This window comes from Psittacula echo (genome assembly GCF_963264785.1).
Source record: "Psittacula echo genome assembly, chromosome: 17".
NCBI classification, from domain to species: Eukaryota; Metazoa; Chordata; class Aves; order Psittaciformes; family Psittacidae; genus Psittacula; species Psittacula echo.
This window is the reverse complement of record NC_137753.1, coordinates 6,968,577-6,987,381: the sequence shown is the minus strand read 5'-3', so window position 1 is coordinate 6,987,381 and position 18,805 is coordinate 6,968,577. Positions and strand designations below refer to the sequence as shown.

Genomic DNA, 18,805 nt, shown 5'->3' with positions numbered 1-18,805 from the left:
GTTCCAGGATACGTGAGAATGAAACGCTCCTAGAAAGTGCACTGAGGATGCCATGATTGTGTAGCACCCCAGAGTGCTTTGCCTGTTTTCCCTTTGGCAAGGAAAATGGGCTGTGTTGGTAAGGAGCTAGCCTTTTCCACCTAGCAGTTTCTGGTTGCTCATTCCTGCTCCAATAGCTGCTGCTGGAGATCTGGACGGGTGAGATACGTATGGGCATGCACAGATGAGGATCTGTGCCTTGGGTCTCCTTGCAGTGCCTGGCTGAAGCAGGCTTGGGTTTGGAAGGAAAAGCCCAGAGGGAGGAGAGAGCTCTGTATGAAGCACAGATTTATGAGTTAGGGAAGCTTGTAATGCTGTAAGGCATTGAGGAGCTGCTCTTTCCATAGGGAGGTGGGTTTCATAGAATCATAGAATAGTTAGGGTTGGAAAGGACCTTAAGATCATCCAGTTCCAACCCCCCTGCCATGGGCAGGGACACCTCACACTAAACCATGGCACCCAAGGCCTCATCCAACCTGGCCTTGAACACCGCCAAGGATGGAGCATTCACAACCTCCCTGGCCGACCCATTCCAGTGCCTCACCACCCTCACAGTAAAGAATTTCTTCCTTAGATCCAATCTAAACTTCCCCTGTTTCAGTTTGAACCCGTTACTCCTTGTCCTGTCACTATAGTCCCTGATGAAGAGTCCATCCCCAGCATCCTTGTAGGCCCCCTTCAGACACTGGAAGCTGCTCTGAGGTCTCCACGCAGCTTCTCTTCTCCAGGCTGAACAGCCCCAACTTTCTCAGCCTGTCTCCATACGGGAGGTGCTCCAGCCCCTGATCATCCTTGTGGCCTCCTCTGGACTTGTTCAGTGAGCTAATAACAAAACAAGAGTGTGAAAATTTCATTTGTTGTAACTTTTTTCAATCCTGAAATTCCCTCAGCTCATGCACATGCATCAGTGGAGGGACGAAGACCTGTACGGAAAGGGATTTCATTTCTCGTTTCTCAGAGCAGGTTCCCAGCAGTAGGGATGAAACAAAGAGGATGTGCCCCCATCCCGACCTTTCACAGCCCAAAATCTCTTATGGTGTTTTCTTCTTACTTCTCCAGCTGCTGAGTATTTCTGCTCAGAAGGAGAGTTCAGAGGCCACCTTGAAAGCAGGCCTGAGCACAGCCCAGGAGAAGTCTGTCCTGGCCATCAAGATCTGTCAGCTGCTGTGCAATGTCCACGAGTCCTTCCCGGACCTGCAGCCAGTGATGCAGGAGCTGGGGCATGTGGGTGAGTAAAGCACAAGTTTTTGGCCTTCTGTAATCTTTTAGACATGGTTATAGGGGCCATGGGCAGTTTGATAGTGGACCTCAGTGTCCTTGCTGTCATTTCACAGAACTACCCCTGGCCAGATGTTGGGGTTGTAATTACAGGTTGTAATTGCCTCTTGGATCCAAGCACTGGAAAGTGCTTTTTTCCTGCTGGCAAAATGCATCATATTAATGTTTTGTACTTTACAAGGGCTGTGGAGACTGTGACTGAGCCCATGCTGGTATTCCTTACCTGATTTTACATTTCTACACCTCAGTCCTTGCTCTGGAGGCATTTAAGCCACTTACCTATGTAATTTGTATCTATATTGGCTTATTTTGCAGAATTATTATCCTTAAGCTGTGGGGTTTCTTTGGCTCTTCCTGTGCTCTTGGATCTGTGTGAGTTTGGGCTTGTATACAATCCCTTGACTTCATATGTGTATGTGTAGATACTTCACAGGCTCATTGCAGAAAGGTCATGTCAAGGTGTGCTTGTCTTGTGCAAAGATGAACATGATGGTGCAGTTTGTAGTCCCAGACTATTTTCTATGTTAACTTTCTTACAGTGCCTTAATTTGGTCTTACTATATATATACTTTACAGAGCAAATGATCCCCTGGGAGGGTCCCATAGCAGTAGGGGAATGTTACATTCTGTACTAGTTTGGCAAAGAGATGAACAAAACATACGCAGAGAGCAATTTGGTGAGCCTCAGAAAACAAATGCGTGGCAGTAACCATGTGTGAAACCCTGCCCTGAGCTGTGAGATGCTTTCAGCTGAGCCAAATTGTATCTGTGCATCTGACATTTGGATGCAGAATGCTTAACAGAATAATTTGGTGCTTTAATGAAAAAGATAACAGAGGGCCAGGAAGCTAAGTGCAGGTTTGCGTTCTCTTGAAAAGGATGCAAATGGGACTTGCTTATTCTGTTTGTTCACAGACATTTTTATGGCATCGTGTTTCCCAGTGTATCCAGATTCTTTGGGCTGCAGAGTCAACTGGGATGTACGTAGTGGGATTTTTTTATCCAAGCACAGGCACTGGTTCAGTCCATCCCTATTTGTGGTGCCAGAGCTTCTTAGCTTGTGGAAATACTGGCAGATTGGTAGGTAGGTAGAGCAAGCAGGTTGTTGTTAATGTCTCATCTTTTCTTAGGGATTGAAGGTTTGATTTGCTTTGTCTGACAGTTTGGGTCAGGGCCATGGCTGGTCTGTATGAGTGAACACGAGCCTTGTGGCTTTGACACTCGCCATCATTTTGTGTTTGACAGTGACAGGCAAAGCCAATGCTCCCTGTGTGCTGGGAAGGGACAGAGGGTGACCTGCCCCTTGGATACTCTCAAGGTTTGTTGGCTTGCCTATGCTCTTGAGCAATGAGGAAATGTTTTTGGGGTGGTAGATGGGACTGGGTGACTGGAAGCAGTTCATGTATAGAAGAAACCAAGGATGTGTGTTACTGCCCTAGCTGTAGGTCTCAGAAGATGATAGCACATGTTCTGCTCCACTTTTTTGACTCAGTGGCCTTAGTGGTCTCCCTGAGAGATGTATTACACTGTACATCCAGTGTTCATGGCCAGTTTAGATCTAGGTCCTCTCTTCTGACTCCGACAGGAGCTGCCACCATTCCAGCTGGCTTTTTCACCATGTCATGACTCTGATGAGGAATTCCCGAGAGAAGGCCATTCCTTCTTATCTGCCATTCTTTCTCTGTCTCCTTCTGATGCTGCAGGCACTTGTCCCACTCCCCTTGACCCTTTCTGGCCATGGGATGTGCTGGGGCTGTTTCCCTGGCGATTCTAGAGGAGTTAAGCCAAGCGGAGTTGCACACGCCTGTGAACGTGCAGCCCACCTTAGCTCCTGGACACCTTGCAGTGCTCAGTAGCGGGGGAGTCAGCTACATTGCTCTGACAGATGCCTGTGTCTCTGGCACCAATATCAAAGAGAGCAGACTGCTGTTACTAAGTGTCTTTGCAGGGCTTCAAGCCAAGGTTGAGACGAAATCAAGCAAGGAGCAATATCAAAAGCAAAAGCTCTGGAAAAATGATATTTACTTGGCAAAAAGATGTATTCCATATGAAGTGTCTAGAGGAAAATGGCCTGTTACCGGCCCCTTTTTGGCATCCTATAGATCTTTACAGTGAGCTTCCATATGTTAATTTCTAGGTCAGTCTCCTTAGCTCTGATATCGCTGCTTAGCAGACCTAATTGTTGCAGGTGGCTTAATGGTTCAATAACCATGTGGCTCTTGGCATGAGATATGAATGATAACTGTGGGCCTCATGTTTGAGGGCTGTGAGCTTCCACCTGAAACAGGGATCTTACATTTCTGAAGAGCATATGTGCTGTTCACAGTTCGCATTTCCACTTGAAAGCAACAGTTTTTACATCTCTATCATGCAAAACCCAAAAAGGGGTGAGCTGAAACACTTGGAAAACACAAGGCATCCCTGTGGAGGAAACTGTCTGCATCGATCCCCAGCCACACTCAGCATTATCAAAGTACTGGGTTGGTTTCTTTGGTGAAGGTACAATGTGAAATCTGTTAACTTCTCCTTGGGTTCCTTCAGTAGCCAGAGCGCTTCCCTGTTGGCAGCTGGTGCATGTAAGGACGAGGTTTGGTTCTTCCAGCCAGCTCTGTAACCTCCTCTCTAGCCGTCTGCTTTCCAGGTCTCCATGCAGTCACTTCCTGGGAGATCATGTTTGTCAAGATATGTCTCCCTTTTGAATCTCAGAGATGCGAAGAGCTCCAGCAGAAAAGCTTTTCCTCTTCACAGTCTTGTGTTTAAAAAAGACAGTTAGCACCTCACTTAGGCCAGAGTCAGCCTAGAATAGTTAAATTGGAGGGTCTGCAGGCAAAATGCCATTAACTGCAAAAGTTATGCATTAGAAACCACCATGCATGTCAGGAACCATTGGATGACCTTCGAGATGCAAAGGGTAGGTGGGATTTTCTTCCAGCTTAAGCTGAAGAGGTGGGAGATGGGATGATCACACACACCAGGAGATCTTCTGTTTCTGGAGTTCTGCAGGGAGGGTAGAGCAACCACCAGTTACAGATGTTGAAGGCCACTTACAAAAGAGAATTTGGTGTGAAATACACCATAATTAACAGTAAGGTTTTCTTCGTGTGATCTGCTTCAGCTTTCCTTCAGAATGATTCCCTGGGAGTAGTAGCATCCCCCTGAAGATGGAGAACTGTTCCTGGAGCCCCTTTATGCACTTCCCCATGAAGGTGGACTCAAGTTGAGAGCTACCCCTGCTTTTATACCATTACAGTCCTGTGCTGTTGTCCAAGCTAAAGGTTTGTCATCCTGAACAACATTTTCACATGCATAAGAGCAGTAGGACCTCGAGGTAACTCTTGGTGCACTGGGGTCCATGGCAAAACTCTGTTTCGTCCACCTCAGCTTACACCTCTGCTGCCATGGCACTGCTTCTAGACATTTCCAGTGTTGGTTTCCTTAGTGCTCATCTCTTCATCCACATCCATCCTGCCCAGCAAGATGACTCTTTTTGATGTTTAACATTTCTGGGAGGTTTAAAGATACTTCTTCACTTGAGGCAGAAAACCTGGCAGTGTTGGTTGTAGGGAATGTGGGAAGAGAGCTTAGAAGTGAAAGGTGTGTGTTGCTATCTTGACAGTGCAGGGCAGACGGGAAACCTGCCCTCCCGTCTGTTTTTCTCCCTTGATGTGTTCACAGGTTGGTGGGTCACTACCACTTGAAGTATTAAGGTTTCTAAGTCTGTTGGGCTGTGTCACCAGTTTTTAGTTGGCAGTAGCACTGTGCAGGGAGGACACTTTGCTGAGCTCTTCCCATAGTGAGGACGGCAGAAATGAAGTTCTGCAGGCACAGGCTTAATTTCCTGTGGGTTGGTAAAAGGAGAAGTCTGCACTGGTTTCCATGGCCACGCAGTTGCATGGTTCTGATTAGAGCAAAGAAGCCAAATATATCTGTTTGTATTTTGATTCCTTCCATACGTACATTCCCTGTGGGTCTTTTCTGTAGATTGAGATCCGAGGTGAATTTTCCAGCTTTTGCTTTTTGAGATGATGGTGTTACAGGGACTCAGGAAAGCATTAGGGTCTGAAAGAAATGAATGTAATGAGCGATTTAAAGCACCTCAGGGCCCTAACCAGAAGACTCAGAAGGGTTGTAGCAACATTATCTGTTCTCTTTCTAAGAGTTTGTGTTTGGGAAGTGTTCCTGAGAGTTCTTGCGATTAATGGCTAGATATCCCCTCTCTATGGCAGGCTTAGTATCATACCTGAGGCTCAGACCTTCAGACATTTAAGCACCTCTGTAACTTCATGTTAGGAGGCAGATGCTTGGAAACAACAGTTGTTGCTGTTTGAGGAGCAAGCTCTTCGGAAAATCTGGCTCTTGCCACCTCATCCAGCCCCTGGTATTGTGGATGAAGAAATTCAAGGAACAAGGATGCGATTTCATGCATCGTACCATGCCTGGCCATGGCCACTTTTGGGCAGAGGCACACACCACCGCTGTGACAGGGACAGTGCGTCTGATATGTGTCTGTTATTGCTGTGCAGGCACAACTGTCAGTGTGAGAGCATTCAGGAGATAGGAGATCAATGGGCTGGTGTCCAGTCCTGCTGGTCACCACCAAAACAGGACTTGCTATTCCTGTAGGTCTCTTGACTGAGGGAAGTGGGGAGAAGCCTGGGATTAGGAAGTGGAAGGTGAACAGTAAATCCCAAGTTGAAGCTCTGGACAAAGATGAGGACAAGGCAGGAGGTGCTGGTGCCAAGGAACTGAAGGAACCCCATGAAAAACCTTCTTCCAAGAAGAGTTTTGTCTGCAAAGCCTGTGATAAGACCTTCCGTTTCTACTGCCGCCTGAAGGTGCACATGAAACGCTGTCGGGTGGCCAGAGGGAAGCAAATCCAGTGTAAGGAGTGCAGCGAGGTCAAATCGACGAAGAAGGAGCTGGAGAAGCATCAGCTGGAGGTCCACGGTGTGGTGGGGATGGTCAAGAAGAAGAAGAAGAAGAGGCTCCCTGTGATGTGTGACATCTGTGGCCGAGAGTTTGCTCATGCCTCAGGTAGGACTGGTGGGAGCAGGGGCATTTGGACGGAAGCCTGGGCAACATAGTAAAGAGATAGTTGGAAATCTCCTCCTCCCTGGGCTCTGTGAGCATCATGTGTGAGAAGTGCAGCTCGGCTCATTTCTCCTGCCCCACTGAGCACAACCGCTTTCTGATTAGCTCTTCCTTAATTGGTTTTCCACATGGCTCATCAAGGAAAAGTGAGGCTACTGGCACATTTAAAAGCCTCCAAAAATAATCAAGCTGTTCCAGCTCTGTGGCTGGTTTAGCCGGATGAGTAAAAGGAGTTGAGTCTCTTTCCCTCCCTGTGGCAGCTCTTGATATCCTGCTGGATCCCTGGTGTCATGGGTGGGCTGGTGGACCTCCAGGCTGGGTGGAGTGGTGCCTTTGTAGCAGGGGTAGGCAGGGCTGGTCCTGTGTCCCACCGGTGCCACCCCAGTGTCCTGCCTGCCTCCACAGGGATGCAGTACCACAAGCTGACGGAGCACTTCGATGAGAAGCCCTTCTCCTGCAAGGAGTGCGGGGCCAAGTTTGCAGCCAACTCCACACTGAAGAACCACCTGCGGCTGCACACCGGGGACCGGCCCTTCATGTGCAAGCACTGCCTGATGACCTTCATGCAGGCCTCGGCCCTTGCCTACCACACCAAGAAGAAACACGCTGAGGGTGAGCCTTCCCCATGGGACCCAGCCATGGGCTCAGCTTGCTCCATCCGTGCCCTTGTGCCCTGTTGCTCCATCTGCCTCTGGGTTGCTTCTCCATCCTTTGGGCAGCCCTGGACAGCAGGCTGCTCCCAGATCTCCTTCACCTGCATGATTTTGCTTGCAGTTCCCCACTCTACGTTTTCCCTATCCCCTTCTCTATATCATCCAAATAGCTACCCAGTATGCTCTTCATTAAGAGGATCTTCCTCTTCCTTCCTTGTCTTTCTCCTGAGTAGCTCCTCTCTGTTCCTTTACTCCTGCAATGCCTCCTCCTCCCTCTGGTTAACTTTCTTTCTCCTGTCCCTCCCTCTGGCTGAATTTCACACAGTTCTTCGCACCAGTGCTTCTCCTGCTCCCACACTCAGCCCCATGCACTACTGGTGCTTAGGCATGCCTCTTCCAGCTCATGGGCAGAGAAGATGCATTGCTGTGTTTGTGATAAATACACTTGGGTGTCTTTCCCACTTTTGCTCAAGTGTGATGCACCTGGGGAATTTTGAACATGAGGCCCTTAGTGACATGGTGTAGTGGTGGACTTGGCAGTCCTGGGGGAGCAGTTGGACTTGATGATCTTGAAGGTCTTTTCCAATCTAAGTGACTCTATGATTCTATGAGACACGCAGCGTGTACTACCTCTAGAAGTGTGTAGTACCTCCGGATATTTAAGGTCTGTAGCAATTTAACACTCTCTCTGTGCAGGTGTGGTCTTCCCCAGCACCTCTAGGACCTTTTTGACCCACACCGAGATGCTCTGGCTACGCCAGGAGAGCCGCATTGTCCACTTTACGATCTCTTCCATCTCCCTTTGAAATTAGGCATAGTCCAGAGAGAGCTCCTGTCCTGTTAGGTGCAGGCTCTCACCCTGGTGTCGCTGCAGGGAAGATGTACGCCTGCCAGTACTGCGATGCCGTGTTCGCCCAGTCCATCGAGCTGTCACGCCACGTCCGCACGCACACCGGGGACAAGCCCTACGTCTGCCGGGAATGTGGGAAAGGCTTTCGCCAGGCCAATGGGCTCTCCATCCACCTCCGGACCTTCCACAGTGAGTATGGCCAGCAACCTTCCTGGCTTTTGCAAACCAGCCTGCGGGGTCGTGGCAGACTCATCTGGGCCAGTGGAGGCTTATGCAGGTGTTATGGTGCCTGCAGGCTGGCTGTTGTCTTGTGATGGGATTTTTTTCCTCCCAGGAAAAGCAAAGAAATTCAGTGTTTTGTTGCTGTGAGTAGGGTTATCCCAAAGAAAATGGGAGGAATGGCTTCCAGAAAGCTGCTGCCAACCCACCGTAGGACGTTGTAGGTGAGCGGGAGCAGCAGCATCTCTATGCAAAGTGCTAGTGTTCATCTGGGAAGTAACAAGGGTTTCTTCCCTTTTTCTTTCCTCCCTCTGTGAATTCCCCTCTTAATTCTTTTCATCTTTATTTCTTTGCCCTCTGTGTTTTCTGTTGTGCCTCTGGGTGGCAGACATCGAAGATCCCTATGACTGCAAGAAGTGCCGAATGAGCTTTGCCACCTTGCAGGAGCATCGCAAGCACGTCCATGAAGCCCACTCTCGGGAATACCACCCCTGCCCGACCTGCTCCAAAGTCTTCAGTGCCCCATCACTCCTGGAGCGCCACGTGGTGACCCACGTTGGGGGAAAGCCCTTTAGCTGTGAGATCTGTGACAAAGCTTACCAGGTGAGCTGGGGCAGCAAGGGTTTGATCTCATGTGCTGCAGGTTGTCATTGCCTGTTCCTGCACCAGGCTGTGGCCATGCACGCTACTGCAGCAGTTTGGGGTCAGCAGAGGGAAAGATTGCACAGAGGAGGCAGAGTCCATAGGGAAAAGGTAGGTCCATAGAATCATAGAATCAACTAGGTTGGAAAAGACCTTCACGAATCATCAAGTCCAACCTTTACCCCAGGACTGCCAAGTCCATGATGAGAAGTGGGCTATGACTGCCAAGGGCTACATGCCTGCCCACCTGGACCCTCAGGAATCTCTTTCACCCAAGGTTCTAGCTGCCAGGAAGTGTAGGAATAAAATGCTTGTTTTGCAAATGGCATGCCTCAGTGGGAGTAAGTGTGGGAGCATGTTCCTAGGAGGGAACAAAAATTCACACCGAAAGGAGATCTGCGGCGAGTGCGGTCAGCATGAGAGATTGTTCAGTGAAGGGCAGTGTTCATCTCTTTAGGGCCAATGGAGAACAGAAGTGAGGTGTTGGGTCTTTTCCTGTGGGAGGACGAGCAGGTCTTGTAGCTGCTGAGCACTGCCTCACTGACTCTGTTGCTTCCCGTGCAGTTTCTTGCTGTCATGATGCCCCTGGAACAGCTTTGTTTTGTAACCATGATCTGATCCTTATCATTGCAGCAATTGTCAGGGTTATGGTATCACAACCGGACCCACCACCCTGATGTCTTTGCAGCTCAGAACCACCGTTCCTCCAAGTTCTCCTCCCTTCAGTGCAGCTCCTGTGACAAAACTTTCTCCAGCACTGCTGCTCACCGAAAGCACGTTAAGGCAGAGCACACAGGTAACAGCCCATTTGTCAGCAAGCACAACCACATGGTAACTGCTGGGAGAGGTGTAGTAATAACTCTGATAGGACAAGGCTGCACATCCCCTATACCTGCAAATCACAATGGATTCTTTGTGTACTGTAGCAGTCTCTTCTGGCAAGTCTCACCTCAGCACCTTGCAGCTCATTTGCTCTTGGCCTCTTCTTTTCCTGCCTTCTCTCCAAAGATGCTCCTTTCTATGTGCTTGTGGTGTTGCTGAAGTATTGACAGAGCTCTGGTCCAGAAGGTCTCTTGTTGAAGACCTTGGGAGCACACATTGCTGTTCTTGGCTTTGTTTACAGATGTGAAGTTCCATGAGTGTGAGACATGCAAGGAGCATTTCCCTACCCTGGCCCTACTGCAGGTCCATGTGAAGTGCAGGCACTCAGGTCTGTTGCATTTGCTGTTCATGTTACCTTGTGGGCAATGATTGCTCCTCTCACTGAGTAAGTGATGTCTAAGCTCTAAGCAGGAGAGTGAAGATGGACATGGTAAAGAAACAGGGTGTGAGGAAACAGAAACCATGGATGAACTGAAAAAGCACCGGTTTTGGTGAGGCTGGCACATGTTTGTTAATCTTCTGGAGCCACTGGAGTCAAGGAGGCTTCTGGGTTTGCTTGTTATGGCATAGAAGAGAGCTAAGTGTAGGTGAGGAGACATCAGCACAGAGAAACAAGGAACTGAGCCCTGAGTATTGGAGTATGTAGAGGATGGAGGTAGTGAGAGATTGGAGAAAAAGGGATTTAAGCACCAGAAAGATCTGAGAGGGATCTGGGCTGTGAGGGCAGTAAACTGGCAGACCAGACCACTATGAAAGGTGGGTCTTCAGGGCTGTTCGTGGGCTAGCAGGGTCAGGAGACATTGGAGGGGGCAGCCAACAGCAGCCAGGAGAGTGGGGAAGGGGGAGACTTGCACATAGCTCTCTGAGAGGAGAAAGCCCCTGGGGTGGATGGTGGGTTTGCATTAGCTGCATCAGGAGGTGCAAGCTAGGCCAATAAAGAGCAGTGCTGAGTGATGCAGGAAACAGGGAGAAGAGAATACTGTGAGAAGGGACAGCCCACAGCTACAGCCCGATGCACCAGCCTGGTTTCTGCACGTGGTGTTGCAGGGAGCTAGAGCTAAAGTGGGCCTGAACAGCCACAAGCTGTGTGTAGCAGGAGAAGGGATGTTGGCAGATGCTGTGCCTGAGTCCCTGGAGGGTTTCAGTCCTGGCTGTGCATTTGCAGTTCCCTGTGCCCTTGGGCTGGTCCTGGTCTTCCCATCCCAGGCTCAGGATGTTGCTTCTCCTCCCAGGCTCACAGCCCTTCCGTTGTCTGTACTGCTCTGCATCCTTCCACCTCCCAGGGGCCCTGCAGAGCCACGTCAGCAGCGAGCACTTCAAGCAGAAGGAGAGCACCTTCCCCTGCGAGCTCTGTGGGGAGCTCTTCCCATCCCAGGGCGAGCTGGAGGAGCACTGCAGTGCTGAGCATCCCAAGGTGGTCTTCTCCCAAGCCGCCACAGCCCAGATAGTGCAGGTAAAGACTGCTGTGTGCCTCAGCCCCCAACAGTTGTTATCCATCCTCCACCTCCAACCTGCCTCTTCCCAGATCCATCCTGTGACTCCTGTCACTCCTTCTGCTCCCTGATTCCCCCTTCCTGGAGGAGTCCAGGGTGTGAGCTCCCCAAGCCCACAGTGCTCTGGGATTTCTGTGCTAGTGTGAGGTGGGCTCGCTGAAGGAGAAGCAGCTTAGTCCTGGTCTTCAGGAGCCAAGGAAGAGGGACCACCAGTGTGTGCAGAGGTGCCTGGTCACTCAAAGGCTATTAAAACCCGAGTGACATACCCTGTGAGATTATAGCTGTTTTATTGGAGGCCAAATGCTGGGCTTGAACCAGACTCTTCTGTGACTCAGCCTTCAGTGAAGAACAGCCCCTTGGATGAGGGAGCCCAGTGATTCCCTGGGCTGGCATTCCTCCAGCAGGTAATCACAGAGTGTTTATTGTCAGCGATTGCTTATGGAGCAATTATAGCAAAATAGCAATTTTGTGGAGAGAAATGTTTAAATTGCTCTCCTGTCTTCTCTTTTGCATCATCGGTGTGCCTGGTTTAGTGTTTCCCACTAGTCTCACACCTACTGCAATTGCAGACCTCCGGCGTGAAGCTAAATGTTATTACCAGAACTGGGGCTGGGAGGGATGTGAGCAGCAGAGTGGTCATGGGGGGAAGTGGTGCTGGAAGTGTCTGACTCTTTGGTCATCTTCCACGCAGGTGATTCAGACGTCGGAGCAAGGAGCAGCAGAGCACATCATCTCTTTCGATGACGCCCAACTCGCTGGCTCCCAAGTCTTTGTGACGTTGCCTGAAGCTCAAGTGAGCCAAACTGGCTCTGAGCTGGTGGCAGTGACTATGGAGGACTTGTTTGATGACAAAATCATGCTGATTTGTGAAGAAACCAAGGGAGAGTGAGCAGCGGGTGCCCATGCAGGGCCCCTGGTATCCACTGGGCTCATTCAGGAGCTGTACCTCAATGTGCTGCTGCAGCAGGGAGATTCAGGGTTTCCCTGGGGATGTAACATTGCAAAGAAATGGCATGCAGCAAGTACAGCATGGCCAAGGACAGGAGAGGTTTGTAGACATTCACAAGGGCCCGGGACATCTCTGTGCAGTCAGCACCTGCCCGCTCAGGTGAGCTGGACCACCCATCTCTCCCAGCTCAAGAGAAATAAAGCAGCAGAGGAAAAGATGGAAATTGAGGGTGTTCACATGTGTTCCTGCACTGCTGGCTAGAGCAGAGGGAGGAGGCTAATGAGGACAAAGTTGGGGTGGTGTGAGTATGTGAAACCAATGAAAAAGCTGCCCTGAGAATCTGGGGTACAGATTTTTATGGTTGAAGCAGTGATGTGCTCACAGGTATCTGCTGCTCTGCAGGGTGTGTAAGGGCTGCTTTGTTTCTTCTGTTGCTCTCCCCTATGCCACCGTGCTGCCTGTTATGCCAGCTAGAGAAGCCTTCCAGCGCAGAGCTGACATTTGTGGCTCTCTGCTGAAGCAGAGACTTCTTGGGAGTTGTGCTAAATGGCTCTGGAGCTGTTTAGGTAATACCTTGTGTAGCACAAGTCTTATCCCATCCATGTTTTGCATTTGTCTGTTAGGAAAGGGTCACAGGCATGTCTGGGCATCCATGTCCTCTCAGGGCAAACTTCCCTGAGCCCTCCCACTCCCTCTGATTCACCAGGACATGCTGAAGCTGCCACATCTGAGAAAGGAGAAGGAGCTGTGCCTGTACCCCAGGGCCCCTCGCTGCTGCCATCAGTGAAGGTATTTCTGTCTGAGTGTGCAATTGCTGCAGTGACTGCACACAGATGTTCCCCTGGCACACAGGGCAGTGCTTCGTAAAATGCATTCAGATACCTACTGTAAAGTTTGCTTCTCTGGTGCCAGCCCGATGCAAGAGCTTCATTGCAGCACGCTGGCCCCTTTAAGGCTAAATTTCATAAAGCTTTTTTATCTTCAGTTTCCTAAAATATAATCTGATAATTAATGGTTTGCTGAATCCATTATGAAGTGCAATTAGATAGATGCAGGGTTCCTGTGGCTCTGAGGGGACTGGTAGCATTTATCTTCCTTTCCCTCATGCCAAAAGGTTGAACTCTGCCACTGTGGTATTTACATACTGAGCGGTGATCCCTGAGCAGCCCCGTTCCATTGCGCTGCCCAGAGCCACGGGAGCACAGGAGAGGAACAGATTGGAGTTTTCCAGCAGCATCTCATGCTGGCTGCTCACAGGCACCAGGCAGAGATGGTTGCTGAGCTGGTTGTGCTATGAGAGAGTTCCTGTTACAGTCTGGGGAGAGGTGAGGAGCAAGGGATGCTGCCAAGGAGAGGGGCTTGGTGGAGCCGATTTGGTGTGTGTGTATGGCAGCAAATGACTGCCATAGGAAGTGTTGTGTTTGCCTTGAAGGGCTCCCACCTTTCTCTTCCTCAGTTGCATGCACGGTTTGTCCCCCAGACATTGCAGGGATGGTGAAATGGAGGAAGCATGAGGTTAAGTTGCCACTGAATCCAGGGATGACCAGGAGATGGTGCTCAAGGTCTTGAGGATTAGTGCTGGTGGGCAGGTGCCTCTGCACCTTTGCTGAAGCTCCTCTTGGCCTTCCCAGGCCTTCCCCAGCTCCTTGGACTGGCAGGGAGAGTCCTTAAGCTACTGCAAAGCCGAAGGACAGCTCCGAGCCCTGGGCAGGACACCTACAAACCCTGGGTATTGCTGCTTAAATGAGAGGCTGAAACTGGGCTGTGGCTACCTGTGGAGAGGGGAAAATACATCTGTTACTGAGGCAAAGCAGTGATAAAGGCTGGGACCCTCCTTGGCCAGGAGAAGAACAGAGGTGGAACTGCTGAAGCCCATCTAATGCCTGGGCATGGATGAGCTCTGTGTGGTGCTTAGGATGAGCATGGGAATAATGACAGAACAATCAAGTACATCTTGATGGTTTCAGAGCAGATGTGTTGGGATGTAAACAGTGGATTTTATCCTGCAGGCTGATGGAGGTGGAAGCTGTTCCCCCTTTTCTGGCACCCTAGGGCTGGGAGCTGTGGGAATCCTGTACAGGCTGCATGAGTGCTCTGAAGCAGGGATGGATTGTGCAGGCAGTGCTTTGCAGATGTCCTGGCCTTTGTTTGAGGGCCAGTATCTGCAGGGTGGAACATGATTTCCCTTTGTTCCTGGAAAAATCTGGAGGAAGTGGGAAGGTTTAGCAGGGCTTCTGGAGAAGTTGCCTTATATATAGGCCTCTCATAAGGCAGAGGGAGCTTGGCTAGGGATGCGTACTGGCTTGGATCCATTTGGTCCCTATTGACCAAGCACTGTCACAGGTGAAGGGGAGCGGTGTTGATCACACATCAGGCACAGGCTCAGGTGTCCCATTTAGGGCCATTTCTCCTACCTTGATGACATGTCCTTGGCAGAGTCCTGCCAGCAGTAAACACCCAGTGAGCGCTCTGCAGCTGTACAGACACCATCAAGCATCTCCCATATCATTATGAGGAGATAACAACTCAGATTCCTCCATTCCGGTTTGTTTTTGATGGATGAAACGTGCACATCAGAGCAAATTGCAGTGTTAGCAACACCTATGTCCTACCTGGGAGGAAGATGCGTTTCGCAGGGCACATCCTGGTCTGATGCGCGTAACACTGAAGATGCTGATCACTAGAGATTTCTTGTGCTGCATCTCTTTTTTTCCTCTGTAAAAATAAAAGATGGAGAAGGAAAGCTGTGGTTACAGGTTGTCATGGGACGCAGTTGATTGGAGGGTAAAGTGCTTGTTTCTGAGAAGGTGAATTTTGCGCGTTTTCTCCTAGGTGCTGGGTGACCCACTGAGGTTTGTGAGGTCCTGTGGCCCTCTTGACCTTGGTGCCATCCCTTGTAAGGGAGCAGAGGAGCTGTTGTCTTCACAGACTGAAGCATGGGACCATCCTGCCCTCCACATGCTTTTGGGACCAGAAGCCTTGGGAATAACATTATAATATGTAATAATATATAATATAATAATAATATATATAATAATATATAATATATAATAATATATATAATATATATATTATATATATAATAATGTTATTATTATATAATAATAATGTCCATGAGGACATTAGATCAGCTAATGATTTATCTATCTCCATGCATTACTTGGTAGCATTTAAAGTGCAGGACTAAGCTTGTGGCTGTTAGGAAATGTCTGTTCTATGCCCAACTTTGGCCTGGCATCTGCCCTGTTCATGGGAGGATCCTGTGGAAAAAGGCAGGATGCAGTGACTGTGAGCAGCCCTCACTTGGCATTTCCCAATGCAAAATGTACTTTTGCAGGGTGTTGTTTGAACGCAGCGTATGCAAGCTCAGTGCTGCTGCCTCACCCGTGAGCAAGGGATGGAGGTGGCAGGAGCATGGGGACGGTGCTTGAAGCCCCTCCTGGGGGACAAGAGGAGCAGAGCAGGTACCAGTGGCCTGAAACCCTCTGTGTGAGTGGGGCAAGCCCCGGCTTATGCTGGTCCTGGCAGATTTCATGATGGATCTGTCAGGCTGCTGGCACATCCCCAGCGGATTCAAGCACTGGAGAAAGGAAATGATGTTTCCGATGGGCTCCAGCTCGGTGAGTGCCGTGCAGTGTTCTGCAGGGCAGGGATGAGATGCTTCAGCAGCCAAAGGCAGTTCCCTCTCCTGAACCCAGCGGTTTGCTGCACACAGGGAGAGCCGAGGCGCTGCCCTGGGAGCTGGGCTCAGTAACCTTTGCAGTGGGGAGGAGCAGGCTGCTGATGGAGGGGCTCGGCTGTCTCTCCAGCATCAGTTAATGTGTCTGATCCCCCGGCGCAGTCAGCTGTATGGTGCTTCCTTGCAGTCAGTTGCCACGATTCCTAATTTTCTGTGTTAAAGCAGCAATTCCTTTTATCAGGTCTCCAGCCGGCGTTTCACACAGAGAGCGAAAGCAGAAGCTCTCACTTTGCCTTCCCTGCACCTTGTATGATCACTGAAAGCAGGAAGTCTGCCCAGGTTTCTAATCATATTTAAGCAAACCTGATAAAGTGTAGCTCTTAGTTTGTTTAATATGAGGCATACGGATGCTGCATGGTGCCTGCTGTTAAATGGCTATATATAGCCCTCATCTACAAATGAGATGGGGTTGGGAAGCACCCGTGGGTTAGACCGTGGCACCTGTTTCTCTGACCTGCAAGGAAACAGAAAGCCCTTGTTGGCAAAGCGTGTTGAGGAGACAGGGGCTGGAGGAGTGATAAGGAGCAGTGGGCATCCAAATTGCCAGGCACGCAGGCGCAGCCAAGCTGTGTGTGTCTTACCATGACTAAATGTCAGGCTGTGTATCTGGGAAGAGGTGATGCTGGTGATGGAGAGAGGAGGGAATCATGGCCAGCATGTCTGAAAGCATCCTGAGGTGTGCTCAAGGTAACTGGAGCCGCAAGTGACGTTTAGGGGCTTTAATAGTTGCTTTTGGCAGGAGTCAGGAAGTGTTTGCTGCTGCCCCTGCTCTGAGCACTGCTGCAGCTCGATGCCATTCCCATGCAGCTGCTCACCCACAGCAGTGTAAGACAGGTGAATGACAAACTGGAGGCTGTGCAGGAAACAATGGACAGCACGAGTCAGGAGCTGGAAAATCTGCCTAATTGCATGAGAGCGAAGCAGCAGTAATTGCTTGGTGTGGGTAAGGAGTGAGCTGGGGCAGTTTTCACCCCCTGCACTAGGGACTGTGTTCATTCCTGTCTCTGGACTCCAGCAAAGGCAAAGTGCTGAAGGGCATCAGTGCCAGCAAGGGTCCATCTGTACCCAGCACAAATGCTTAGATTTGCCTTATTTCCTTTCCCCTCTTGGATGCCTTGGAGATGCCCAGCTTTGAGGGCAGTCCTTTTCAGACAGTGACCTTTTCACTTCTAACAGGAGCAGTTGATCCCCATCTTGTTCCTGGGGAGCTCAGGGTCAAATTGTTGGCTGATATTTCCTTCATCCCCTGGATCAGGGATCCTTAGAGCCCTGCAGCATATGGGCAGCCTGGTCTGGGCAGGCTGTGTGCTTGTGTTCTTCTTTGTGCTTCCCAGACCTTCTCCCACTGGCCCCAGAGCCTCTTGCAGATGGGGAGGGCTGGCCAGGGTAGGTCTGCTGCACGCATTCTCACTTGGAGCACAAAGTAGCTGCCAACAAATGGGTCTGTGCAGATAGATTAGATCTACTTATGTGCCATGCAAAATCATCTCAGCCCACAGGTCTTCAGCCACTGGAGGCTTCCTGCCGCTGATGGAGGTTGCTCTCCTCCTCTTGGCTGTAATGAGGTGAGCAGAGCCCTGCCTTAGGTTTCAAACTGCCTGTGGAGATAATCCGTGCCGCTCCAGCTGTGCCGAACCTGCTATCGGGTATGATGATGGCTTTCCCTGACATGTGAATCTGGCTTTCTCTGCCCAAGGAGGCCAGGGCCATATGCCACCAGCTTCGTGGTGGTGGCTGCCTTGGCCAGCACTTTGGTAAGGAAGGGTTGAGCTCCCGTCCTTGTCAGCTGCCTTCATCCCTGCCCTCTGCTGTGCTTCACCTGGACAAGGAGAAGGACTTGGGGGTGTTGGTCGATGAGAGAATGAACATGAGCCGGCTGCAGTGTGCGCTCGCAGCCCAGAAAGCAACCGTATCCTGGGCTGCATCAAGAGGAGCGTGACCAGCAGGTCGAAGGAGGTGATCCTGCCCCTCTACTCTGCTCTCGTGAGACCTCACTTGGAGCATTGTGTGCCGTTCTGGTGTCCTCAACATAAAAAGGACATGGAACTGTTGGAACAAGTCCAGAGGAGGCCACGAGGATGAGCAGGGACTGGAGCAGCTCCCGTATGGAGACAGGCTGAGAAAGTTGGGGCTGTTCAGCCTGGAGAAGAGAAGGCTGCATGGAGACCTCATAGCAGCTTCCAGTACCTGAAGGGGGCCTACAAGGATGCTGGGGATGGACTCTTCATCAGGGACTGTAGTGACAGGACAAGGGGTAACGGGTTAGAACTGAAACAGGGGAAGTTTAGATTGGATCTAAGGAAGAAATTCTTTACTGTGAGGGTGGTGAGGCACTGGAATGGGTTGCCCAGGGAGGTTGTGAATGCTCCATCCTTGGCGCTGTTCAAGGCCAGGTTGGATGAGGCCTTGGGTGCCATGGTTTAGTGTGAGGTGTCCCTGCCCATGGCAGGGGGGTTGGAACTGGATGATCTTAAGGTCCTTTCCAACCCTGACTGTTCTATGATTCTATAAGGTCTCCCTGCAGGTTCACCCCAGCCCTCCACCATCTTCACCTGGTTGTCATCACTCAGAGCATCTTCCTCAAGGTCCATTCCACGGAGATGGTGCATCTCAAAGTACACTTGCCATGAGCCCCGTGCAGGGCTTTGCTGTCTGTAGGGACTACGTGTGGATGCACATCTGGGAAGTCTCCAGTAGCTGGTAAATAACTCCCATTCTGGCCTCCTCCAGGAGTTGTGAGGAGGGCTCTGAGCTGAATGGAAGATGAGTGGGATGGCTGAAAGGACCCCTTGGCAATTACAGCCATGTGAGTCGTTCCCTTTATCTGACTTGTGTTGTATTAATTTCTTCCAGCTCAGAGGCTACAGCTGAGGCAGTATTTAGAGCAGGGCTGCCCTGTCAGCTGGTACTTAATGCCATAATAATGCCATAATAATGCCATTGGTTTAGCCCGTTGCACTGCAAAGCGTG

At 50.3% G+C, this 18,805-nt stretch overlaps 1 protein-coding gene across 7 annotated transcripts in view; it reads left to right on the top strand.

Annotated features, from left to right (window-relative positions):
* The window catches only part of ZBTB40 (zinc finger and BTB domain containing 40), a 36,733-nt gene extending 21,980 nt beyond the window's left edge, over window positions 1-14,753 (top strand). For 2 of the 7 annotated variants that reach the window (XM_080631096.1, XM_080631097.1), the window contains exons 8-16: window positions 1,099-1,267; window positions 5,941-6,351; window positions 6,814-7,020; window positions 7,936-8,100; window positions 8,519-8,733; window positions 9,406-9,568; window positions 9,896-9,982; window positions 10,887-11,107; window positions 11,839-14,753. In XM_080631096.1, coding sequence (XP_080487222.1) covers window positions 1,099-1,267; window positions 5,941-6,351; window positions 6,814-7,020; window positions 7,936-8,100; window positions 8,519-8,733; window positions 9,406-9,568; window positions 9,896-9,982; window positions 10,887-11,107; window positions 11,839-12,036 — 1,836 coding nt within the window. In that variant the 3' untranslated portion in view covers window positions 12,037-14,753. Of the gene's footprint in view, window positions 1-1,098; window positions 1,268-5,940; window positions 6,352-6,813; window positions 7,021-7,935; window positions 8,101-8,518; window positions 8,734-9,405; window positions 9,722-9,895; window positions 10,028-10,886; window positions 11,108-11,838 lie in introns of those variants that run through there. The other 5 variants (XM_080631098.1, XR_013958169.1, XR_013958170.1 and 2 more) reach the window with 5 other exon arrangements.
* The last annotated feature ends 4,052 nt before the right edge of the window (window positions 14,754-18,805 follow it).